The 27,980-nt window shown below is 29.6% G+C and overlaps 3 protein-coding genes and 1 long non-coding RNA gene across 5 annotated transcripts in view; 2 read left to right on the top strand and 2 right to left on the bottom strand.

Moving 5' to 3' along the window:
• Positions 1-27,980, top strand: part of LOC107992884 (uncharacterized) — a 108,344-nt gene that overhangs the window by 56,592 nt on the left and 23,772 nt on the right. Inside the window, exon 3 of the mRNA XM_017048997.3 lies at positions 15,614-15,846. Coding sequence (XP_016904486.1) covers positions 15,614-15,846 — 233 coding nt within the window. The remainder of the gene's footprint in view (positions 1-15,613; positions 15,847-27,980) is intronic.
• On the bottom strand, positions 16-1,500 carry LOC107992886 (uncharacterized). The gene is made up of 2 exons (XM_017048999.3): positions 1,376-1,500; positions 16-1,064 (listed from the first exon to the last, which is right to left on the bottom strand). The coding sequence occupies exons 1-2, from the start codon at positions 1,380-1,382 to the stop codon at positions 154-156; spliced, it is 918 nt and encodes a 305-aa protein (XP_016904488.2). The 5' UTR covers positions 1,383-1,500; the 3' UTR covers positions 16-153.
• LOC133666849 (uncharacterized) lies at positions 15,949-23,377 on the top strand. Its single transcript, XR_009831600.1, has 2 exons — positions 15,949-17,577; positions 17,914-23,377. It is a non-coding gene; the product is annotated as an uncharacterized LOC133666849 (long non-coding RNA).
• The window catches only part of LOC107992883 (26S proteasome non-ATPase regulatory subunit 1), an 86,545-nt gene continuing 82,044 nt past the window's right edge, over positions 23,480-27,980 (bottom strand). The window contains exons 11-14 of one of the 2 annotated variants that reach the window (XM_017048996.3): positions 26,625-26,959; positions 25,536-25,888; positions 24,604-24,946; positions 23,480-23,845 (exon numbers count right to left, since the gene is read on the bottom strand). In XM_017048996.3, the coding sequence (XP_016904485.1) occupies positions 23,775-23,845; positions 24,604-24,946; positions 25,536-25,888; positions 26,625-26,959 (1,102 nt within the window). In that variant the 3' untranslated portion in view covers positions 23,480-23,774. Of the gene's footprint in view, positions 23,846-24,505; positions 24,947-25,535; positions 25,889-26,624; positions 26,960-27,980 lie in introns of those variants that run through there. The other variant, XM_062080897.1, reaches the window with a different exon arrangement.

Below are 27,980 nucleotides of genomic sequence, written 5' to 3'. Positions count from 1 at the left end.
TCAAATCGAAATGAATAAAATTTTATTCGAATATTTTATTGATAGTTTTACAAATATATCAGAATGATATACAAAAAAAGACATGATCAAACGCATGATCAATTTCTAATTATTCTTTTTCAAAAATTGAACGTATGAAAATGAAACGATCGTTTAAAAATAAAATGATTTTCGTGGGAAGATAATCTTTTGACAAGGAGGATAATGATTCGGTAAGTCACAGCTCTCGATTAATGGATTGAAAATGTGTCCTTCTAAGCATTTTTCAAGCGTCTTTTTTCCATCAATGCATAAATAATATAGATTGCAGTTTGATTCATGCGGTATATTTTTTTTTCCATTTTTTGGACACCTTGAAGTCGATGGAGCTGTTGATGTCGATGACGACGGTGTCGACGACGACGGTGTCGACGATGACGGTGTCGACGACGACGGTGTCGACGATGACGGTGTCGACGACGACAGTGTCGATGACGACGGTGTCGACGACGACAGTGTCGACGATGACGGTGTCGACGACGACGGTGTCGACGATGACGGTGTCGACGATGACGGTGTCGACAACGACGGTGTCGACGATGACGGTGTCGACGACGACGGTGTCGATGACGACGGTGTCGACGATGACGGTGTCGACGATGACGGTGTCGATGACGACAGTGTCGACGATGATGGTGTCGATGATGACGGTGTCGACGGCGACGGTGTCGATGACGACAGTCGACGTGTCGACGATGATGGTGTCGATGATGACGGTGTCGACGGCGATGACGTCGGTGGATTATTAATGTCAGGACAGATTGTTAAATTGGGAACATTAAACGACCAATCGCAGACTTTTTCTTTCGAATTCCAGACCAATCGATTTCCGTTGCCACGATCTGGGCATTCCAAAGGACATATCATTTTTGTGCATTTGTAAAAATTGTGACAGTTTTTCGGATCATTCATAAACGTCACTTCGTTAGACTCTTCTGTTGGACAATCAATATATCGAACGCAATTAGACTTTTTTGGAGTATGTGCCACTGCCAAGGAGATGATAATAAACAACAGATATAAACCTGAAAATTTGTAAAGATCAAATATTATTAAATTTGTTGAATTATTGGTATGGGCATATTTATAGTTATCGTCTGTTTGATAACTTTTTTTCTATACAAATTAGAATTATATATGGATATATTTCGTAACGAGATGAGTGGAGTTAAGCACTCGTTTCCACTATGTAAGCAATGCTTTGATATTTCTATATCAAAAATTAAAGGAAATTCTCGATGAATATTGATCTTGGATAAAAACAATTGTAAAACGATAAAGCGATGTAACGAAGTCTAAAATTGTGCTGTATATTGAGAAGAAGATATTCACTTACCTCTCATTTTTAATAATAGTTGATCTGAATTTAAGAAGTAAAAAATATTGTTATTACTTATCGCAAAGCAAACTGACAAATTGCAAAGGTATCGACTCGATTTTTATAGCTAGCCTCATTAACATATCTTTTATCTTATCACGAGTAATATATTCTCTAGTTTCATTTAACTTATATTGCTCAGTAGAATTTTGTTTGTTCTTCATTATTTTTTTCTTTTTTTTTATATTTGAATGTTGATATTCTTTTTAAATGAATATTTACATTGTCACAAAACCTATAATTTATCTATCTATTTCTATGTGTATTGTTTCAGATACATATATCACTTTAATAGAAAACAGATGTGGATATAATGAAATGTATCTTAACAATAATTAATTTAAATATAATTTTTATTAATTTCAAACTTTTCATAATTATTAATTAATTTATAATATAAGAATGGAAAATATTATCCTGGATGATATAAAAACGGCAAAATGAAAAAAATCTGTTTAAAAATAATATTTTTAATATTAATATTAATAATCAATTTTTTCAAATCCAAATTTGTTCTCTCCAAATCCAAATGAATTCTCTCGATTATTCATAGAAACAAAATCGCCGCTTTGATGGCGGCTCAAAGGGATTTCACGATTCTAACTGCTAGTTCCGCATGATCATCGCGATATTTGACCCTTCGTTTTCATTGAAATTTCAAAGCGACAAATCGAATTGAATGTTCGCAGCCTGCAGCTTTCAATTAAAGCAAATCACAAAGATGCGTAAACAAACGCTTGTATTAAACATGGACGTGACAATTGGGGACGCGAGACGTGATAATAGGAAAGCTTTGTAACAATAGAATCGAAAAATATATGATATTAAATATGAGAACTTTGTTGCAAAGCTATTATATTTGCTCGTTAATATAATATTTTGCAATGGACAAAATCATTTTTAACTCGAAGACTGTTTTTATCAATACATATATTTTTTTTCTCTTTTTTATAATTTAATTTAAAGTGTTAATTTAAAAATTGACCTACTTGTTTTATAAAAAAAATAATTTTCACCACTTGTTGATATTTCCCATCAATTTTCGTTAAAACATTTTTTTGATATATTTATATTTATAATTAATTCATCTTTAAATATTAAATTTTCCTCTCCTCTTTATCACTTAATTGGAAGATTATCAATCAATTTAAAATTGGAGTAATCTTCCAGCAGAACTTTTGTATCATCGAATTTTCACTCGTTAAACTTCTTTTGAAAATTTCGACAACTCAAAGGGCTTAACTTTTTTTCTGAGTTTCGAGTTATCGAGATAGAATCCACTCCACGTGGAATCATATGTTCCAGAAGATCGCGTGTACACCGCCAGGTTAAGATCGGACGTGTACTCAGCTCAGGAAGCTCGTGGCCTGTGGAAACGCCTTTCACGTCGAAACTAGTACTCTTAAAACGATACCGTTTCCTTATCTTCGTTGGAAAAGCTCTCCGTGGTTTGGTTGGGTCTGGTAATAAGGGTATGTAATAAGTATTTGCGAGTGAGTCGTATGGCGAGAAATGTTTCTCAAGAGAAGTTAAACTTTTCTAGAAGCAATAAAGATATAATCTGTGGAAACTGTGGTTTGATCGATCGATAAAATTCAGGATTAAGATGTTCGCCTGTTTATGAATTTATTCTTCATTTTTTTTTTATCTGAATAAAGTTTAACTTTTTTCATATTTATATATAGCGACTTTTGTTTATTCCTTTTGGCCTAATAAAAGTGTAGCATGGTATACTTAATGTTAATTTATATATTATTCGTTAAAAGTTTAACTTAGACTCGAATAAAATGAGGTTAAAGTTTACAAGGAACGTTCTAATTTTGTTTAATCGTTAATTAGTGGTTCCATTCATTATTTAAGAACAAATACGATCAACAAACCTTAATATATTCATCAATTTGAATAAATAAATATATAAATAGAAATATAATAAAAGTTGAGTAACGAGTTCAATTCCATTCGTTTCGATCAAAATCAATATATAAATAATATCGATCAAAATATGAAAAATTAATATAAAAAAACGAAACCAGTCCAGCAAAGATAAAATTAGACAAGGGTTAATATCTAAAGGCTACGTTGACGAAGCGGTATGGCGAGTGCATCGAGAAAGTTTGAAAATGTTCGCAACTACGAGCAAGTTTTCGAGAACGCTGCCACACACTGGGCAAAGGAGCGTTCACCAACGACCCTGACTTTGGTCCTTCCTCTCCGCATCTAGTTGTTCCGCTAGTCGACTACATATTGCAACAGGCGGCGCAGCGTGACGCTGCTACATTATTAAGAAGTTAGTGTAACGCGACGAAGACATTGTCCCTCGTGGATACAGCTGTGGAAGTTGCTCTTCATCGTAGGAAAATCCAATAATCGAAAGTAAATTAACCAGGCTAACTTCTTTTTTTTTTTACCGACCGAGCAATTCCTCTCAACATCTCTTGCAAGAAAGCTAAGAAACTCGAAATTCGTGAAATCGACTTAAGGGGGTTGGTGGTTACAAACGACGCTTTGTTCTTCGTGGAATTGAAATTGGAACGGAGATAATGGGAAGAGGAAGAAGGATTCTGGAGAGTGATGGAAAGTTTCTGAGGAAGAGGAGTGATGGTTACTGAGGATTTTGGAATGAATTTTTATCAGGGAAATTGTGGGAAAATGGTTCTTGATTTTCTAACCACCAGATTGGTTATAAACGATGCGATTCGTTTTTAATGGAATTAAAGTTGGAATGAAGATAATGAGAGGAGGAAGAAGGATTCTGGAAAGTTTGGTGGAAAATTTCCGAGGGAAAGGAGTTTGTAAAATAGTTGTGAGGATGGTAAGGAAGGGAAATTCTAGCTGCAAGATTCGATTCTTCGATTCAAAGTAATTTGTTTAAACTCGAAACAAAATGAATTATTAATCATCTCTGATTATTATTTTCAAAGGATACAAATTAAACTTGAATCTCCAGCATCAAACTCTACGAACTGGTGGAAACTAGAGAAAATTTCGTGCATCCCTTTAACGTTTCTATTTCATTTATATTCTGCGTCGCTTCACTGGAGGGTATTGAAGGCATGATTCACTTGTTTATTCTTTATTAAAATAACGCTGAAAATATTTCGTTTCAAAAAATAAAAAATCATTTCGAAATACGAAATAACTTGGAACGAGATATCGAATTTTTTTAACATCGATAACGCGAAACGACATCGAGAAATATTTTACAAATCTTATAATAACTGAATAAGGAAGAATTATCAACGGACCTTCGCGTGTTGAACAAAATGCCATAAATGTTGCATATTCATGGATCTGGATTATTATTGTTTATGCACGATACTGCAACGCGATATTATTAATGTACTCTCCTTTGTCTACCGATTTTCCCGCTAAATTTCTAAATTCCTTTTGCGATATCGTTCAGTTGTTTCGTTTTCCATCCAACGAAAAGACGAAAAGATGACTTTAATTTGAGAAATTATTTAAAAAATCGATCGAAAAGTAATTGTAAATGGAAAAAAATTGATTGAAAGGGAGAATTTTAATTTTTCGTTGATTTTAATCCATGTACAAATTGCGATTTCACGAAGAAATGAATAAATATAGACACGTTCATGTAAATTAAAATAATAACGAGGAATAATATTTTTGATTCGAGGACTTAAGGATTTGAATACGTTGTCTGATCATATATAAATATGTCCCACTTGAAAATGCGAAATAAATAAAAAGTATATTTATTTTTTCTTTTAAAATAGAAGATATTTTTAACTATGCAGTATCTATTAAATCATACATAAATCCAAAGCTTAATATTAATATATGTAGATAAATACGTACAATATTTAAATATAATACGATATATAATTGTTCAAAGATAAAAATATATATTAATACATCACAAAGAAATGCAACAAGACTATTATTATAATTAATAGAATTATCAATTTATCACTTAAATATTTAAATATATTAACAAACATATGATTATTTTTCTATCTGAATAATGAATAACTAATATTAATATTAATATTAAAAATCACTAAAAAAAATCCTTTTAATTTAAGTTGATACTAATGTAATTAATATACATGAATTAATAACAGAATAAATATCTATTGTACATAATTTATATATATTTGAAAAAGAATGAAAGAATTGTTGCATTGTAATAAATTGCTCGTGGACATTTAATGTTCACAGTATTTTGAAAATAGAATAGAGTAAAATGAGCAATATTTCGTCGAAACAAAGTGACCAGTGGTTTATAACATCGACCAGTCATCTATTCGACGATCTATTTCTGAATTTGTCAGGGCAAATGTCTCCTGGGTCAATAACCGAACGGAATTATATTCAGAGTTGCAGACATCTCTCTCTCTCTCTCTCTCTCTCAGGTATCGATGTATCGAACTATATTCCTGCCACTGAAATCGTGGTTCAACATCCTTTATTTTGACGAAACGAAACGAGCTCGAGCGAATTGGAGAAAGGATTTCGAAGAATTATTTTTTACGAGTATTAGCCTCGAGTAAGGGACGTGATTTCTTTTTTATATCTCCCTTCGTTCCACGAATTCATTGATGAATTCTATGAGAGATATTTAACAAAAAGGGATAAAATTTCAAGGTATTTTATATTTAAGTTAACCAATAGCCATTTTCTTTTCTTTGTAAAAATAAATAATCTCCACGATGTCGTCGTATCTGCGACATGGAGCGAAATAATAACAATAAACGATCAAAAGATCATCACGACAATCTATAAGCCGGATCAAAGGATTTATATCGCGAAACTCGTCGCATGCACAATTTTACATCGTGTGTTAACAAAGTTTCGTTGTGTGTGCGAGTGTTGTCAAACAAGCTACGTTTCACAGCCGAAACTGTAACCGCGTAAACCTTGTGCCAGCACCAATTTGATGCGGTCTGTTTTCGTTCAGTGCTAACAACCTTAATGGATTTACACAGATTTGCGCGGTGCGCAAAATTTTCCGTGTTTACAATATCGTACGCGTTTCAATTTGCCCGGCTAATTATCACGTGAAACCGGAAACCACCTAACTTCATTTGGAAAATTGGAATTATCACACGATAATTTTCCAGATAAGCAATTCGAACGTTTATGTGTTATTATTGTCCGATCTGTTGACAATTTAAGCGAGAAATGTGTTGATAATATATATTGATATATAATTCAGCGATTCATCGATCGAGAGATAGTTGCACGTGTATGCAATGACAGTAAAAAAAGAATAAATACAATTTGTCCATTTGAGGCTTGGATCGAGTTTTTCTTCTTCGAATCAAGCTTGAAAATATCGCATTTCTTTTATTTTTAAATTTTTCATCGAATAGAAGATTATTTTACACGTGAAAATAAATAAAAACGATAAGTTTTTTAGAAAAAATTGAATTCGAAAATTTTATTTTCTGGAAAATTGATTAATTTTTAAGTGGGAAAAAATTTGTTCCGTATTTTCTTTGTCTGGTATCTAAATATTCCGTTAGATGATGCACAGTTTAAAATGATAGATTTATATGATATCGCTTTTTTGAAATTTCACTTTTCGCTAATCACGAATAACGCTCACGAATAACGATCGTATTACTATCGATTTGTTATCGAAATAAACGAGAAACACGAGCGAGGAGATGGAGCACAAATAAAAAGGGGGGTAAATAAATTATTGATCAAAAAATATAGGACGATTTATCGCGATGTTTGTCAATTCTCGTCTATATAAAACTGGTAAAACCATCAACTGCATTTTTGATATGTTATGCATTCAATTTCACACCTAAAATGTAATATCTGATTTTTCCTTTTTTAACTTTAATGAAAATATATTTTATTGTTATATAAAAATAAAACAAAATAAAACAAAAAATAAATGGAAATTTGTGCATAATAATAAAAAATGGATTTAAAATTTAGATCTATATAAAAGATATATTTAATTATAAATTTTATTATTATTCGTATTTTATTAACAAAAACAGAAATTATTTAGGACAATACGCAATGAAAGATGTTGGAGAATACAATAATGAAAGCATCATCGATGTTATATCATTAATCTTTTTTTCACGTTCGATCAAAATACATCATAATGAATTATTCGTTATATTCTTTGAATATTTTTACATGAAAAAGGTGCATCGTTACCTCTAAACGGTATTTCATCGCTGGTTAACAACGTCAAAGGATTATTGTTCCTTTTAGGAAACATATTATCGATAAAATATTGAATAAAAAAATAATTTTAACTCCATCAAAAAATTTTCATTAGAATTTCATTAGAATTTCACTGGACCTCACCACTAGAATCCACCCTTCAAAGGTAGACCTACATCGATATCTTGGATATATCAAGAAAGAAGTTTTATAACAATATTTAAATAAATGAAAATAAATAAAATATAGATACAAAATTTATATCTACTTGAGATATTATTTTTTCAGAAATTCACTATAATTGAACATATTGTGAATATATTAAATGAACCTAACTTTTTACTTGCAATTAAATATGAATATATTTATAGTTGAATATCAATAAATATTGTTAATAAATGTTTTCATACAGATTATCAAAAAATTGTAACACGATTTCAAAAAAGATTATATAAATTGTCGCGATCTGGAAACGTCTGCGCAACCAGCTTCTTAAATTGCAGAATAATTTCTTGCTCGAGAGCTTAAAGGTAACGAGATTCTGAAATTGCAGGTTAACTGAGCCATTATGGTCTTTGGAATTTCGGAATGGCCAGATCCGTGAATTACGGGATAAATACTTTGAAATTGCAAAGAGGATGCATTCTTGAAAATCGGTGACGAACGAATTTCAATGAGTTCGAGAACGATTTATTATCGAGAGGACTGACATCAAAAGATCTTGAATAGATCAAAGTTGTCATTAAATATTATTATAATTATAGAAAATTTAATTATGCAAAAATCGAATAAAATTCTTGCGAATAAAAGTAAAATATTTTACAATTTTTTTTAATTTAGTTGGATGAAATTTTTGAATTCTGTCTTTATGATTAATTATTTATAATTTTAACGAAGCTTTGAATTAGATATTTTAAAATATATCGATAATGTGTATGATTTTTTTTAGTATATGATTGCAGGATTAAATAATATTGAGTTGTATTATAATGTGTTGAATATCATTTGCAAACAAATTATATCAATAAAGAATCCTAATCAATAATTAATCCTAATTTTTTTTACTCTATTTAATAATTTTTTTTATATACGTAAAGTTAATTATCAATAGTGAAATAAACGAATTTTACTTGTATACTAATTTTTTATTGGTATTTAAATGTTAATTTAAATTTCTTGAAAGAGAATATCATAATTAATGAGAGAATTTAACAGTTCAATGACTTTAATTAATTTTTATGAATGTTCCGCTCGTTAAACGTTTTTAAAATCTCCAATAAGAAGATAATATAGTGATAAAATATAAAAATGAAAATTTACGAAACATAAACGTAAATGAATAATTAACCATAGAAATATTGTACTGTTTTTCATAAATCAAATGAAAGAATATTTCAAGACATAAGATTTATATTCTCAATAATTCTTCGTGTTAATATTTGATAAAAAATTAATTTTTAATATTAAAACAATTAATATTTAAAAAATTTAAATATTAGTTTTACTTCCAACTTTTTCAATTTAGTTTTTATACAGCATTTAGTATCTGCAGACAAACTACTGTACATTTAGTTCATATATAACTAATAATATGTATATACCTTGCAAATTTCTACAATAATGGATCTCTGTGAGGTTTAACTTTATCTCAAAACTTTTCTTACCTATCATCTTTACGTGTCTTATAAAACAGTTCAATTTTTACACAGTTTACGACGATCCTTTACAAAATATCTAAAGTTACTAAAGTTAGAACTGTGCTCAAAGTTGAGGATAAAAATGAGTTTTATTCATCCTTTTGTCAGTTTGTTAATTTTAAAAATATTTTGCTCAAAAAAACAAAGTTTCATGTTATTTTCATAAAAAAAATTAACCAGTTAATAATAATCAATAAAAAATTATTATTATAAAATATTTTAAAGAAATTCAAATTAAATTATTTCCTAAACTAATTTTTTAATATTCATTGTTAAAAAATATTAATATAATGTTCTTTACAAATTAATACATTTAAAAAGAATTCAATATACGTACACTTACAAAAAATAACTATGTCATTCTCTTCTGAAATTTTGAAGCATTACAATAAAAAGAAGAAACGTAGAATTTGAAGTTATAATAATTATCAATTTTATTAAAGATTACTGGCAACAAAACATTTATATACATCAATAAAATATTTAAGTTATTTTATTCATCCTAAATTTATGATATTTAATACTTGCAGAAACTATATACATAAATAAACATTCAAATTCCCCAAATAACAAGTTCAATACGCATTTCAAATATAAATCCACATTCTCAGAAGATCCAAAGAATTCGCAAGTAGACACCACGGATCAAAGAAAAGTCCGGAAACCGAAGGAAGGATGATAAAATGGCGGCTTCAGAAAGTCGAGAGGCTTTTGATTTCAAATCGTTTGAGGTCACGAATCGTTTTTCAAACTTTTCTCTCGCACGAAATTCTCAAGTAAAGTAAATTCATCATTCAGAAATAACCGAGATGTTTGTCGAGTTAATGGTAATAATAGTTATCTTTTTCAATTTAGGCTTTTAGGCCGACTCCTTTTCTCATCATTCGAATCGCACGAAAAGATGGACGTGACAAGTAAAATGAAACTCTTTTGCATCGTATTAAACGACTTTAAATGATTTCCACGCCGAGCAGGTGCGCGAAAACGAGAAATTAAATTTCGTCTCTATTCGAACGCGAGATAGATTCGAGACCGGAAGGCGAAATTAAAATTTCTCGCGTGAAATAATACGTTCGATTCATATTTTTTCGATCTTATTTCCTCCATCTTTCTTCTTATTTTGCCGAGAGTTTTGTTTTTCGTGAATTTCTTTGAAATGAGAATTTTTATAAATTATAATACTCCGATTTTGTTATTTATTAAATTGTTATACACGGAGTGATTGAATTTTTAATATAAGAATTATATTTATTGCAATTGATATGGAAAATTTAATTGATTGTTATTAATGATTCTCAATGGTAATTTAATTTTTTGTAATTATATTTGTCGATGTTGTTGAGTTCTAATAATATTAATCTTTTTTACAAATTATGTTGAATTTTAAGAAATGCGTAAGGAAACATTCGAATTTTTGAACAGTTTATACAGTTGGATTAAAATTTTGTCCTATCTGGTGCCATTAAAATGTTATGCGCGTAACGAAATGACAAGGAATAAAAAAAAGAATAAGCATCAGACATTTTTACGATTTCAATATCCATTTTCATTAATAGATATGCATATACTTGAGGAAAATCATAAAATTATACGATTTTCTATACGGAATTTTCAAAAATATTTATGTAAAACATTTTTATTATATACAATCAAATAAAAAAGCAAGATTTTCGAACGATTATTTCCTATCACATTTTAATATTCAGTTAATATTTCTTATTTTTATTTTTATACAATTTATCGTATGATGGATGGACAATAAGTCGTCGTATTACGACGACAAAATATCGACAAACAGTCAGAGATATCTTGAAAATTAATTCTATCGACGGAAAAAAAATGCATAAAAATATATCTGGTCACGAGTTTAATCCACTTTCGGTATATTTGTTTTTATCATAACATGAAAACGTCTATGAACATAAAATTGGCATGCTATACGTCACCGTAATAGCGTGAGAGAAGGTATTACGTCTTTTAAGGCGATTGCTCTTGGAAATTACAAAGTAATGCTAAGTTATCACGATGTTCCTGTTCTATAGAAATTTTTACATAAAAATTGAAAAAAAGAAATATCTCCACAATTAAAAAAAAAAAAAAAGAAAAAAAAAAGTCTCAATTCTTTACTCGAATATTCCAAAAAGTGACAAAAAATTTCTCATCAAAATTAATTGTTTTATGCATAAAAACTATCGCCAAAAGAACCATTATATTCCTCGTTTTAAAAAATAGAAAATTCTCTGATGTATTTGAGTTATTGAATGTTTAAACATATTTTGTAATCAAACAAATCAAATTTAAAACACTTGTGAAACATTTGACTTCTGATACTTGATTACAACGTTTTCTACAGAGATGGCGTTAGAGGTACTATTTTAACATTCTTATTAACTATTATACAAAAGGAACTTGTACTAAATTTCTATACTATAATATCACATATATGTATGTATTATAGAATTACATACATTGGCACGTATAATTTACATTATTAGATTAAGAAAAAAATTTTTTATATTTTTGACATTTACAATATTTTTTACAATCTTCATTCGTAATAATGTAATTTATTAATTGAACTCGCGTAAATGATTTCTTTCGTCATTCCATTCGTGATTGGTGATAAATGCTTCTTAAATCTGCGAAATATATCATATCTCGAGAAATGATTGAAAGTCGAACTCGTTGTTGGAACTATTTATATCCAAACATTTCTCATTTATTTTTATTATCACGATTCACTTTGTCGTTTGTAATTGCGGACCATAAATTCGACGTTTCTTTTATGCGGCATCATGAATCGAATAATTGTTTCCAGAAAATGGGAATACATTTAATTTTAATGATCGCCGAGCGGAGAATACGAAAAACTTCGACAAAAGAAAATAAAATACGAATCTCTATGATATTGCCACGTTTTCGAATGTGCACAATATTCTTTCGAGTTCGAATATTACGATATAATTATGCTGTAATTGTACATTAAATCTACTGTTTTATTAGTGTTAGTGTTAGTGTTATATATTTTGGATATTTTGTAATTTAGAAAAAAAATATATATGATGTATGTGAGAGACGAATATTGGCGAAATGAATAAATTATGTATAAGGGAGAGTGCAAAGCCCAGTTCGTTTTCGATCATTCAACAGCGAACAAGAAGAACAAGAAAATTCGCTTGACCCAGATAATTTTGTTTTTAATCCAAATTTGCATATTTAGAGTATAATATATTACACGTAATCTGAAATTATTTTTTTTCTTTGATGATAAAAAATATCTTCGAATATTTTGATGGAAAAATGAAATTTTACAATATAGAAAAATTCTGCTTTACTTTTTTTTTTTTTGCATCATCGTCAAAAAAATTTATTTCTTAATATTTTCTTCGGATTGATTTCATTTTTAGAGAGATGAAAATCATCTTATAACATGGTGTGTGATCAATTTCGTTGTTTCGTTGTATTTATTTATTCGGCCATTTTTGGGCGGAGAGAATGATTGGGAGGAGAGGGATGATTGTTTCAACCGACGATCGTGCTTTTAATTTTTCGGTTTATTTCCGATACCGCGGTGTACACGATCAATAGGAACAATTTGAAACGTTCAATTAAGGATGCAATTGTCTCGTAACGATCCCGCGAGAATTTTTTTACATTTTGCCCCGCGTATGAAAAGTTGTACAAGTGATACAATTTATTCTCAAATTATTAAGTTGTTGTTGCTGGCGTTGACATACGTTTGATAAAATTGTACGCTGTGGAAATTTGTTTATAATATAAAATTTACAGCGAAGGTGTTTATTGAATTTGGTCGGGTGAAGGTAATTTTGTGTTCGTTTGTGAATATTTAATATTGAAAGATTAATATATTTTTGTATTAAATAATCGATTCCGTAGCAACGAATGCGTGAATAACATGTGAAAATTGAGAAGAATTAAAATTGTATGATTAGTTTCTAATAATGGAAATGAATTGCTTTTAATTTATTTAAATTTTGAGTGTAAAAAAAAAGAAGCTTTTGTAAGATTAATTTTACGTTCCAGGGATTTTAAAATTCTTGATTTTCATTTCATTCATTTCTTTTATGTGTATTAAACTTGATAGAATTAATTATTACGGTTTATACTTGTAATAAATTTCGCATTTAATTGCATAATTTTTCCAATATTAAAGGATTGCGAAGATATTATTGCACAGTTTTTTTTCTTTTCCAATCATTTCATACATATATAGCTTACCGTTATTTTTTAAACAAAAAGTTTTCCTATAATCGAAACCATGGAAAAGTTTATTCTAGCAGAATACCAGAGAAAAGGATAAAACAAATGAGTTTATATATCGCATCGTTTTGTTTATAAAAGCGTATGAATTGTAATTAATGTTTATTACTCGTTAAATGAATGAAAAGTAAAATATTATGATTCTATAATTATTCTTCACCAACCTAATGGTAGTCGTTATTATTGAATTTGTTGAAAAATTTGTTGTTATTTGAGAAAACAATAAACATTTACGTTCGATATTATTGTTTGTAAATCTGGTAATATTATTTGTATATCGAGTAAATGCACATTTAAACCGATCATAAAATTTGAAAAAAAAAAATTAAATAATGGAAGTCTGTCAAGCCGTACAAAAAAATGAAAAAACATAAATTTCGATCTTTTTTTTGGCAACAACCGATTTGATGCTTTTTGAAAATAAAAAATCTGCAAAAATATTCGATTTTAATTAAACGCAAGTGTAATTGAAATTTACACTTTTTGATTTTCTTTTAAATCGTATAAATAATATTCTGTTAACGTAGGGATGAACGCAGCATAAATCTGCTTTTATGAATAGAGGAAGGGCATAAGCCCGAAATTTATGAACTGGAATGTTTTAACAAAAGGGATTGTATATACAATATATTCTACGAAAAGAAGATACTTTCATCGACATTCCGCAACAATGAAACCACCTCCACTTTCTTATCGAGTTTCTATGCGATCACGCATCGTTTAAGAAATACGTTTAAAAAAGAATTCGAAAAAATTCCTATTCGAATTGTTAAATTCAAATCTACATTAGATATAACATCAATAACCTGTTTAAAACAATAAGATATACCCATATACTACAAATTACTACAAATTTCATATCACCACATAAGAATCAACTTAATCAAAAATCATTGATCCAAACTCCTTAATATTTATAAATAAAATTACTTAATATATACATTAGATTTAATAAACGTATAAATTTCATCAAAATTGTTTCGCATTCTTAAAACAAATTCTACTCGTATGCAAAAATATAATTCTACATAATTTTAAATAGTTAATTCAATCTTTAAAAAAAAAGCATCACACATTACAAATTTTGTACCATGCTGGAGCAATAGTCCTATCGAAAACCCCATCAAAGATCTAAAAAACGTTAGATACAAAATAAATATAAAATTCCCGAATTCCCTATATCCAATATATCGTACGAGCAATCGTTGATCCTTCCGCCACGCGACGCTTCACATGGGTTCACAAAACGACTAGAAAATAGGCGGGTATCGGGGCGAAGTTGAGCGGGATAGAATGCGGGGGTGGAAAGCGTCAGCGTGGGCGGAATATGCCCGCGAGCCAAGCGATCCCGGAAATCCGATCCGCCAGCAACTGCCGCGAACATGGAACGAGAAATCACACGTGCCACCGTCGCCACCGAGATTCCTATCAATCCTCGCGCGTATCTCGCACTTCCGGGACCCGCATCCCGCGAATTCGAACTTTCTAATTGCTCGCCAAATATTTTACCGAGTTTCCGTTGTTGCTCCATCTTTGAACGGCGGAACGTTTCGAGGAGATAAAATCGCACGGAAATATTCCCAAGTTTAGTTTTGCATTGTGAATGCGAGACTCTAGAAAATGGGAAATGAAAGAATCGAAAAAGTGATTTTAACGATAAGATAGCGAGAAATCTTGAATTAGCGGTCCTAATTTGAGAATGAGATGGATCGTGTGAAATGTTTTTCCGTGGGACGTTTTTCCAGTGGAACTTTGTGGAGGAAATTAAGATTGTACGATGTGATTGTGGTTGTATATTTCGTATTATGTCAGCTTGAATATCAGGAGAATTTGATGTTACGTATATACAGTTCTTTTGAAATTTATCAAGCGTAAAGCAAGTGACGAGTAATAAAAATTAAAAAAAAATGGGTTATATTTTTATCTCTTTTTTAGGACTATATTTTTTATTTAAAACGCTATTTGTCACTTATCTCAAGACATATTTTATTCATCGTTCAAATTTGAATTTAATAACGTTACACAACCACCGTAATACAGAAAACATTCATTTTTATTACAGGATATTTCCCTCTGCCGTCAGTTTACTGCCTCGCTTGGATCTGCCTGGATGTATTATTATGCACAGCGAGCATCATGCACTTGTGCACCATAAGCGTGGACCGATACCTCAGTCTACGGTATCCCATGAAATTCGGTCGGAATAAGACGAGGCGGCGGGTCATGTTGAAAATCAGCTTCGTCTGGGTTCTCAGCATCGCGATGAGTTTGCCACTCAGTCTGATGTACTCGAAGGTGAGACAATTAATACGAAACAATAGGCATATATGAGATTGGATCATGAATAGGAAGTTTGTGAATCTTCGTGGATAAATTCGATTTCGAGACTTGATTCATTGTATTTCGATTCGGATCAATTCGGCAATAATCGGACGCGATCGGCTTGAATGCAAGCGTGAGCCGATCATTGCCGAATCGATCCGAAGCTGGATCGCTGAAGAGCTCGAACATTTTCAACTCGTCTTGAATCAGTTTCAGGATCTCTGCGAACCAATCGACGCCGAGTTTTTTCGCGGCGCGATTTAAAAATAAGTATCACGCGATATTTCGAGGCCGAGAGATCTTATTTAGAGCATGTTAGAGTTAGCCTAGAAAACGTAAAATATTTGTGCTAAAACGTCGTAATGCGCGTTGTCGTGAAGGTAAACGAACATTCGTGGGGAAAAGAAGAAAAGAGAAAATTGGAAGCATGAATATTGTAATTCGAGAGCTATTTTCTGATACCAATCGTAACTGCATGCTCTGTGGCGCAGTTTCGTGAAGAATAAACGTGCATCGATTTGGAATACTGGGAAGGTGTATAGGAATTAACTGATACGTTGATATTCATTGTATCGAATTGCGCGTAGAAATGAGGATTTGAAAAGTGTTTATTAAAACGTTTCTGATATCATTGTAACTTTTTCTGATTTTATATAGAAAAGTAAAGTACCATTTTCTATCTGCGTTGAATTGGGATACATAGCTATAATCGAAGAAACGTACATATTAAAGTGAAACGAAATATAGGATTAAAATTTTATTGAGCTATTATAAAAAATAAAAGTTACGATTTATCAAATTTCATTACATAATATTTCTATTAATTTTATGAATCCTTTTTTAAAATTTATTAGTAATTTAGTAGTTTTATAGTAATTGAACTCACCGAAATTTAAAAAGAAAGAATCCAAAAAAATAATACAGTTGAGAAATTTAAATAAGTGAAAAAAGTGTAGATTTCTCTTTTTAATTGCCTGTTTATTAAACCATAGATAGGCATTTATGGACTTTTCGTGCAACACGAAACGTTAAGTTTTTTTTTTCTCTTGTTCTTCTATTTCCGACATGGATCGTAGAAAATAAATACGTGCAATTCTTAAAACTGCAATTCTAAAATCTGTGCGATACACAATATTGAGTTATTTCAGGAACATTATTCCAAAATCTTTTAAAGAAAAGATATACCATTTTTTAGTCAATTGATATTTTGAAACAAGTTATTAGGTACTTGTTTATAAAATAAATATTTAATTCAGAAATTCTTAATCCTTAATTTGGGCCAAGAAATTTTTGCACTTTATTATAGAGAAAAAAATAAATATATATTCAAAAATTTAATAATCTTAATCAATATCACGATAATGAATAATTGAAAAATTAAAACTGTGGAATATTCTCTTACTTTTGTTATTATTATTATTATTAATAATAATTTATTTCATCGGTTATATTTGTTTTTATTCAAAATATCGTGTAATTATTTTCAATCACGACGACAAAGGCAATAATAAAAACACGAGAAAAGAAAGAGACAAATACACGATAAAATATCAATAATTTTACACGCGTAAATTCCAGCCACTTTCCGTATGAAAATTCAAATAATGAATCGCGTCGTTGAATTTTTCATCAAGAATATCCATACCAATATTTCACAGGATTTCATATTTGCATTTTTACAAATTCCACGCCAGCATGATCAAGGTAATTGCAATTCATAAAGTTACGAAATCTCGTTTTGTAAATTTGATGCTCCATGGGTGTAAAAGAAAACGTGGGTTTTTTTTTTTTCTTTTTTGAACGCAGCGTAATTCACGTGGGTAGTTTGACGTAATTTGCACAATCTCGTGTAAACATTGTTTCGCGCGTAAACATTCATTTTTCAACCCGTATTTCGAAACAGAAATTTTGCAAATTGCTAATTTTTTTGTTGATAACGTTTTAATGATTGTATTTCTCGATTGTTACTAAGTACAACTTCTGAACAATTATTACTGAACAAACATTTTCCTTTAATTTTTTAAAATTTACTTTTTAAAGGGGGCGGAAAAACAATCCAGTTAAAAGGAATGTTTTTGTACGTACTGCGTGGGCTAATTCATGGTACGAGCGAGCACAAAATAAGACGAAAATCAAGAATAACAAATTTGTGTTGGAGGTTTTGTTTCTGGGAAAGATGCATTTGAATGTCAGTCAAGTGCACGTGCACCTGGTTTATTCCCAACAGGATACGACCAGATAATTAGTAAAAGATTATTCTACATGGGAAATAAAGTGAGGGAACGAATAAAGTAAATCTAAAATAAAATTTTTCCACATTTAAAGAATTTGGAATCTTATAAATTAATATGTCGATAATTGATTGTTCGATTGCTCGTGTAAAACCTATAATTAAACATGACATGTACAATCATATTCCAATTCAATAACCATTTAGAGATTATCCGATTCAATATCTAAGTTCATACGTACTTAAAAAATTTTCAAATTTAGTTTCTCGAAGCAAAGGAAATTTCTTCAACGAAGATTAGATCTAAAATTACATTTACATACTTTTTACATTACACATAAACGAATTATCATTATTCCAAATTATGCATAAATATTTTTATTTCCTATTTTAACTATTATTAGAATCTGACGATAGCAGACCTGATATATTCGTTGATCTTAAGGATTTATCAAAGGCACGCGACATGTGCAAACAGGTGTAATTTACACCGAAAAGAAAAATCCCCGTTCCGCTCTATTAAATTCTATTCTCCGCGTGTCTCTCATTAAACTCGTTAAAATATGTAACTTGGCTTTGGACATGGCACGGTGGATGACCAATACGGGAATGAGTTTCCAATTAATTCGGAATTAAAAAACGGGATCAGAACAATGTGAATTATCAACTTATCAATTGAATATCGTTTGGTTTAAAAAAGCATTATGCATTTCACGCTTCTGTCTTCAATCAATTTTGTATTATATGCTACTAGATTTAAAGATTTTTATACATATTTTTATATATCATTTTGTCAACATATTGGTGGGATACTTGTGAAAGGTTAAGAGGATAAAATAAATATCCATCGAAACTAATTAAAATGTAAAGAAATTTGTTAGATTTTTCTTACTCAGATGTTTTCCAATAATTTGTAATATAGAATAATATAAAGAATTTAATAAATTTTGTAAATGGAAGAAATTAAGGATATCGGATGATTTTGTATGAATATATAAAATGTTATTTTAAAAAAATAATCTTTAATCGAAAATCCATGTTTCCAATTTATTTTAATACGAATTACAATGATCATTTTTAAATAATAAAAGGTTTCTTATTACAGAATAATTTAAATATACTTTATTACACATCTTACATATCTTTCGCATAAAATAGTACATTTTTCTGAAATATCTCTATATTATATTTCCATATTTTTATTTAACAACTAATCGCAGCTAAAAAATTACTCTTGGAAGATATAAACATACTTTTAAAAGCCAGCTTAGCACGAACAAGTTGTAAAGCCACGTTTAGTTTATTCTAAGCTCACTTTAGCACGAAATTCATACATTTTATATCAATTTCGATTTTCATTTCCAATTATAAATTCAACAACTGATAAAAACCGCGTATATTATATCTCGACGACTTTCGTGTTTATTATTATTTGAATATTAAAAGAAAGTCCATGATCCCCTTTTTTAAATTCATTCAGGCAAAGTTTCTCGCAAACGTAAATAAACAGTGTTTCTGTTTACAGTTTTCAGACTTTCTTCGGGTTAATTTGAAACTTCGTACAATCTGCGAAAGCAATCTCACAGGATTATTTTTTTTTCTTATCTCTCGAAGGATTGATGATTAAAAATTTGACGTAAAAATATCTTCTTAATAAAAAATATTATTGAGCAAATTTTACAAGAAATGCAAAAGCTCGAATTGAACTCGGAATCGATGTAATATATAGCAATAGTTTATATTTTTGTACATTGAAGGGAAATTTTGAAATCTGTATTCGAAATAATCGATGAAACTTTGTTGGAATTTAAAAAAAAAAATCTATGGAATGATATATTTATCGTTGAAATTAAAATTGAAATGGACGGAATTAATATTCGAAATATTAGAATTATTTCAATAACGCATTTTTATTATTTTAATGAAATACATATTTTAATTTTCTGCTGATGAATTATACAATTAAGATTGAAAATATTTTATCAATTTGACATTTGTATCGTCTAATTCTATCCATGTATCTTTTATTTATAATTCAAAATGGTATTTAGTATAAATAATAACATAATAAGATTATGAAAAGGATAAACAGTAATAAAATTTGAAATTTTATTCTTATTAACAATCTTTCAAAATTTGATTTTCTTAATAATTCCTACGTTCTTTTCTATTTTATGAAAATAAAATCAAATTTTATTTCCATAAAATCTACGAACAATAATTCAAAATATTTCATAAATTTAATTACAAAATAAACGAAAAAAAACAAAAAGATATTAATTTTCTAAATAAAAACTTAGTCAATTTTAAAATTTATAAACTTTTTATATTTCAAATTACTTCTTTTCGTAATTCCGCATAACTACGATCCTCTTCAATTTTGGCAATGAAGGAAAACGATATCGCGAAAAATAATTCTCGCATAATTAAACCGACAATCTCCCAATAATTCCCTTTTGATCGTTCCACGAGCTATCAATCTTCCCATTGTAATTTCTCTGAGGAGAAAATGTGGAGAACGATAAATAAACGGCATCGAAACGAGAGGAATCGTATTTTCACGATGCACGCGATCGAAGGAGGAGAGGGTGTTTTGTCGGACACACGGTGTATTCTCACGCAAGAGATGATTCGATCCACACTGTTAAAAAATAAAAAAAGTTCATGGATGGCCCAACGCGTTTAATTTGCGACTTTTGCATCCGTGAACAATAATATGAAAAACTTTCGTTTCACACGTGAAATCATAATCCTCCATCGGGAGGAAACGGGTGAATTTCGAACTTCGCCTATGGAAATTCAAATTTCAAATGATAATTCGCGCGTTCCTCTCATAGCGCGCATAACATGAATGAAATTGGCGCCCACACGAGTGTGAAATTGATAATCGCCAGTTTGCGTTGTGAAGTGTTTGAAATAATTTCGTGAATTGAAGATGGATTTAATTTCATTCACTTTGATATTTATGCTATGAATATTGTCAATTGTTGCTTCTCCAAAGAAACAAAATTTGAGATTTCAAAATAGCAAAGGTATTATAGCAATTTTTCATTTTCTTATACTGTACTGTTTCATTACTAGATACTATGCTCTGTTTATTATTTACGTATTACAAAGTGAGGTTATGTTTGAAATAATTAAAAAATATACGTTTAAAAATACTAATTAGAATAAATAAGTGAATAATACTGTTTTTACTTTTCAAAAAATTATCTCACATTTATTTGTTTCTCGATTATATCTCGTTCCATCGTAATAATTTCGTTTAACGAATTATCAAGATCATACAAGTGCCGATAAAGTTTTATTGCGATACTATTTATAGAGTCCGATTCCAGGTTTGATAAGTGTCTCGTCACTATTGACTGACAATGAAGCGAAAGCTCTTGGAAACACGGTTTTCTTTCACAGACACCTAACCTCTATTTTGAATTCACGAATGCAAACGAGATGCTCGCTCGTTTACTGACAATTTGAGTCGGTCGTTATCGACAGAGGATGGAGGTATTCGTCAATCGCTCTACGACACACCGATATCTCGTCAAAACGAACAGTTAGTGACAAAGAGATGAATAGATGGATGGAGAGATGCTTTGCACGATTCGGTACGATTTGACCAATTGAACGCTATTGATAGTTTCATTTGTACTTTGTATTTTTTGTATATTATCGATCGTGCTAAATCATTATTTTAATATTCTTACATTTTTATCTATATATTTCTATTTAGGGATGTTTTAAAATATTGAATAAAGTAACATAAACAATTAGCGAAGTTTATTTGTTTCGATAATCGTGAATACTAAATTTCTTCTCTTTTGTTCAAGGATAACTATTGTTTTTTATTCATATGTGATTTTTATTAGTTCAAAATTTATTTTTTTTTTTTTGAAGAAAGAGATAATAGAGCTACTCTCATATTTTGACCAATTATTTATATCATTATAATAATCATAAAAATTTTCACTTTGAAAAAATTTTTCTTTTTTAATATATCGAATGTATTATAAAGACATGTATATTAATTCAAATCTTATTAACGTAAATATAAGATATTAACATTAAATTATATAATTTTTGAAAAATAAATTATAGAATTTATGTATTTAAATTAAAGATTCAAATGAGAAATTCTAAATTCTTCTACTTCGGTGTAGTCGTCAATGGAGAGGATTAAAATTTCAATTTTCGATTTTCAACGATTAATCTTTCAGAATTACTCATTTGGAAGAAGTCTTTGAGCATCTGTCAATTAAGGCATTCGTTTATTCGAAATCAATCACACAAAGTATTCAGGACAACAATTTCCCGATAACAATTCTATCGAAATAGTTTGAAATAACTTTTCGAGAATTCGCTGTTTGAATATAAGCTTTTTAAACTCAAAAAGAATTTAAAATGATTTATATATCGTTCGAAGCAAAATTATCATTAATTTTTTTTAATCATTTTTGTAATTTATTAATTAAATTTTACATTAAATAATGTACAATATTAAAAGATATAGAGATCTTATTGAAATTTTCTCATATTTTAAATTTTTAAAAAAAATTTGTTATAATATTTGTTTATTCAATATTTGCAAGATTTATAAAATAAAAACATTAGAATTTTAATTAAAGTCACGAATCATTAATATTCGTGTAATTTGATTTAAACTTCGAAAGTATAAATTTAGTACTTGTATATTATGGTGATTCAACATTGATTTTCTTCAGTATTCAAGAGTTATGATAAAATATAAATAAGAAAAATATGTAAAATTGCATGTTATTGCACGAAACAAAAAATAAACACCATAATTTGAGGTAAAAATTTAAAAGATGTAATTACAAAATTACTTACCATATTTATTCTTTCCTGTAATTTGATATAATTGTTAATTCATATTATAATTGTATTAATCGTTTGATATTAATGTAAAATATATTCTTGATGCTTTCGTTTTTATTATTCATATTGTGTTAATATCAAACACAGATATATTATTATGAGCTTTTACATTTACATCATAAAACATATAATGTGATCTTTCTACCTTTATAATTATAGCTTGTAAATAATATAAAGAACATTATAAGTTTTTCAAAAATATAAAAAGAGTTCTTTATAAAAACTTTATGAAAGCAGTCTTTATAAAGTCAAATCTCCAGTTTTCAATCCCATATTTGTATTGAAAAAAAAAAAAAGAAAGAAAAAAAAGAGAAAACAAAGAACAATTTATCAAAAAGTTACTTGGAACATTCAAAAACTATAAAAATTTAGTACAAAGAACGAACAAAATCTTCGAAACAAAATTTGTTACATTACTGTCGATAAAATTCGCCTCTTTTATCCTTAAAAAAGAAAAGTTGTTCAATAAATGACAAACATACGATCAGAGCAAATTATATATATTTTTTAATAATTAAGAAACAGAGCACTATTTAGATAATAAACAATATGGAGAAACAGCCACTTAGTGGCGAAGAATTAATTATATAAAAATAAGACAGGAAGTATCGCTGTAAGCGTTACGCGAAACGGAAATAACGGATGATTTTTCTTTTTTTTTTCTTTTTTTTTTCGTGTCGTTTCTACTGAACTATTTTAAATGTGTATGCGTGAACAAATGATTTTGCATTGCGACGTTGGCGGTCACACAGTAAAGATTTCTGCGATGCATTCTCGTTTAATCCTCGGTGTACTCGAATGGCTCTGGTGGTTCCGCTTCTTGCTCTTCTTCCGGATGAGGACCGTAAGCTGGAATAGAATGATAATTGAGAACCGATGTGAGGATAATTTCTTATGAAAAGAAGAGGAGTTTAGCAAAGTGCGACAGATATTGAATAATTGAGTTTGCGTAATGGTTTTCCGAGTTGAAATCGTCTTAAGAGGGATGTGGATGAAGAAGGAGGAGATTGTAGTTTTAATCGTTGGTTTATAGTAAGCGGGATGAATGATTTTTTATCCATGATGTGAAAAAGAAAAGAATTTTCACAGTGTTGTAACGAATTGTTAAAAGAATCGAATAAAACGAAGTTTCTATTGGTTTTTATTAAATATTTCTTCGTTATAAATTTATCTACCATAAAAATATGTTATATCTTTTGATAATTTGGTTTATTTAAACAATTAATCAATAAAGAATATGTATAATAATTGAATTAAAAAGGAAAATATGATTAATTCAAAGATATAATTATTTTAATTGCTTGACTTTTTAAATTCAATTTTAAAATTACTCTTCTTCAAAATTCAAATTTTTCACTTGTACATTTAATATAGCATGATAAAATAAAAGATAAAAAACTATTATAAGTATTATTTTTACAAAAATAACATTACAAAAAGCATTTTGAGTTGATACGCATAAACACACATAACTGTCTTTGAATCTATGTATTAAATTAATTAATAAATCTTCATTACACAAGATTACATCAAAAACATTCTATCATAAAATAAAAATTCTTCATAAAAACAGAAAAAAGAAAAAAAGAAAAATAATATCGACTTACCGGCCACTGGTTCCACCAATTCCTCTTCAGTATCCGATTGGATGTGCTTCACCATCACGATACCCCCGATCTGAATATCCTTGACGGGCACATAATGGCTTCCTTCCACCAACTGTATCACCTTCAGTTGCTGTCTCAGCACACGAGCAGGATTCTGAAGGATCTCGAAATTGGGCTCAGCCTCCTTCTTCTCCTTCTCGGTCGTTTTCTCGCCCTCCTCTTTGCTCTTTTTCTCGACCTTCTCCTTCGTTTCTTTCACTTCTTTAGTTTCCTTCTCTTTCTTCTTCTCCTCTTTCTCCTTGGCCGCCGCCTCCACCGGCTCCTTCACCGTTTCCGGCGGATCCTGCGAATTAAAAATTAAACATGACGGAAACGAGAAATCTTTAATCTGAACGGAAGCATCGTTTATCTTTAGCCTCGTCGTCAATCAATGTAAAAGGGAATGATCTTTGCATTGGGAGAACGAATGGTAACAGTTTGAAAGATAAACAGTTGATGATTATCTCGTAAGAAGATTGGAAAATTGAGACGTGAAGAAGAAAAATACGCGAAGAATTCTTGAGAAATCATTTATGATCGTATAAGAATGATTATGTGTAATACAAAATGTAATTTATTATATAAATGAGATCGGGGAAATTCTATGATTGAAAATAAAAATAAAAAGATTATAGAATAAAATTATAAAATTCGTGATATCCTTTAGATTCAATAATAGTCAATTTAGTATTAATTCTTAATGAAAACAAAATAAAGTAATATTAATTCTTTTTTTTTTTACAGAACGAAATTCTTTTTTATCTAAATAAAAAATAAGGATATTTATTATAAATAATAAAGTACTGAAAATATATAACATGATATATTTTAGTTAAGAGAAAAATGATAAAAGAACTTTCCAAAGATTTGGAAATAACGATTGAGATACGAACCACATCCATCTTCTCGTGAGAGTCACGTGCACGCCTTTCAGATTCGCGTCTACGCGCCCTGGCGGCGATACTGAGAACCGCAGTGGTGATTTTCTCCCTTTCCTCGCGTTTCTTCTCCTCCAGGGGTGCAGGATAAGCATAGACACTTGGTCTGGCGTTTGAACGGAATTCTAGCTTTGGCATTTTTAGCTGAGCGTTCAGAGCGATCAGACAAGTTGGGGTGAAGGCAAGTGCCAAGCAATGGGCCAATGGGAACCAATACCAATACTGAGTGAATACTAATGCACCGACTACTGCGAGCATGTTCGTGTGGCCTGTCCTCGATTGCAGTGACACTGTCACGTTACGACCACCTGGAATGATCATTTAAAACGTAAAATGTTTATTATTATTGTAAAATATTTCTGAGATATCCTTTCTGTCTTGAGATTATCGAATAACGAGGAACGAATAATTTACTTTAAATAATTTTTAAACTCCTTATTCATTTGTTTCTAGAAATTATAATTATCCATATTCGATTTAATTATTTATTATTCCAATAATTATTATTCTATTTCAATTCGATGAGTGTTAATTTAAAAATTATAAAATTGGATCTATATTTTTGTCTCGTATAATAAGTTTAAAATTTCTTCATCTTCAATCTCGATATTCCAATCGAATAACATTCCTTTAAAAAAATACTGAACTACTTGTAAACCATATCACGTAATAAAAATATCACTGTGACAGAAATATTCGTAATTTGTCCTAGAATATCGAAATCCAAAAAAAAAAAAAAAAAAAAATTCGTAGACTATTACAAATAAAACAAATCCGCAATCCGTTTACCATCGGAACACGTCGAATCCATCGATCGTAACGAAAGGAGCTCGTCAACTTCCTCGTCAATTCTTTGAACAATACTCCAATAACACCATCACGACCAACGTTCAACGGAGGATTCTTCGATTTCGCTATTTTCTGTCGACAACTGCCTCGAAATAAGAAATTCTTTGATCGACGATCTGTATCATATTCCAGCCAAGAGGCTTATCGAGCATCGAAAACAACCGTTTAACGTCCCAAGAATCGTCGAGTACTCACCGGCATCGATGATCCCTTGCGCCAAAATGGCGCCAAATTTCGCCATTACATCCTCGTGCTTGTCCACCACGACTTTCGCGTATAATGCTCTGAAATCTTTGACACGAGGACAGGTGGCCTCCGTTTGTTGAATCAGAATCATTGCAGAGGCGATCAGAGCACCTTGACGGACGAAATTCACCGAATCATTCGTCATTGGGTCTAATAGGGCTATGGCTTCCTTCAGACCGGTGCCAGCACAAGCGATTCCCAGAGCCATCGCTGCTCCATATCTTACGTGAGGATTGTAGCTCTCTGCCAACAGTGAGACCACACTGGGACATTGTTCTGGTGTTCTGGAACGAATAAGAAATTTTTCCATTGAATATTTTCACTATTATTTTTTTAACAAGCAGAAGATATCGAATAATTGCGATTTAGTTAATTGAAATTTTATTTTTAATAACATTTATGTCTATATAATTTTATGGACTTTATTATTTTTATATTGTTATGGTATACTTTCTGGCTTCACTTCATTTTGGCAAAGATATCATTTCAGCAAAGATATCGTATTTAAATTTAACACCATCATATTCTTTTCAAATATCGAATTTTCGTTTGTAATTATAACATATTTAATATATAAATATTTTAATAATATGTGAATATTTATAAATAATATATAAATATTTCGTATATATGTAAAAAAAAAACATAGTTACAATGCTCATACATTGCAATTGTCCACCGTATTTTTTTTCTTTTTTTTTTTTTTTACCAATAAATATAGCTACGATAAATTAAATGACTAATTGTACAATTAAATAAATAATCGAAAAATGGGTCAGTACGGCGATTTTTTTCTCATTATTATAGTAGATTTAAGTAAATAAATAAAGTATTAAGCGAGATAATCCGTGATACAATACAATTTATACAATATTATGAACGACGTAACTCGTTTTATTTACTAAGCTTCGCCGTGCCCTCGACATTCAGTCTTGTAAGATACGTCGACCGTGGCGGTTCGAAGGCACAATTGTGGCACGATACGATCGTGGAATATTTCTATAATTGGAAAAAGATACAAAATATTTCATTTTTAACAATTTATATATAATTAAATAAGAATAATTTTAATAAAATACATATATTTGTATTTTTTGAGATCGTTTTAATCTTTTATTTTATATTTTTGTAGAAAAAACGTGGAAGAATGCATCGATATAAATTTATAATATTATATAAAAAAAATATTATTCTTATTTGAATCAAAAGAAAAAATTAAGTGTCTTATTAACTTCTTTTTTTACTAAAATTTTATATTTATATAAAATTGTAATTACTATCTTTCCATATTTTGTACAACGTTAA

This window comes from Apis cerana, linkage group LG10 (assembly GCF_029169275.1).
Source record: "Apis cerana isolate GH-2021 linkage group LG10, AcerK_1.0, whole genome shotgun sequence".
NCBI classification, from domain to species: Eukaryota; Metazoa; Arthropoda; class Insecta; order Hymenoptera; family Apidae; genus Apis; species Apis cerana.
Note: the sequence above shows the minus strand (reverse complement) of the source record. Positions and strands in the feature narration are given on the sequence as shown.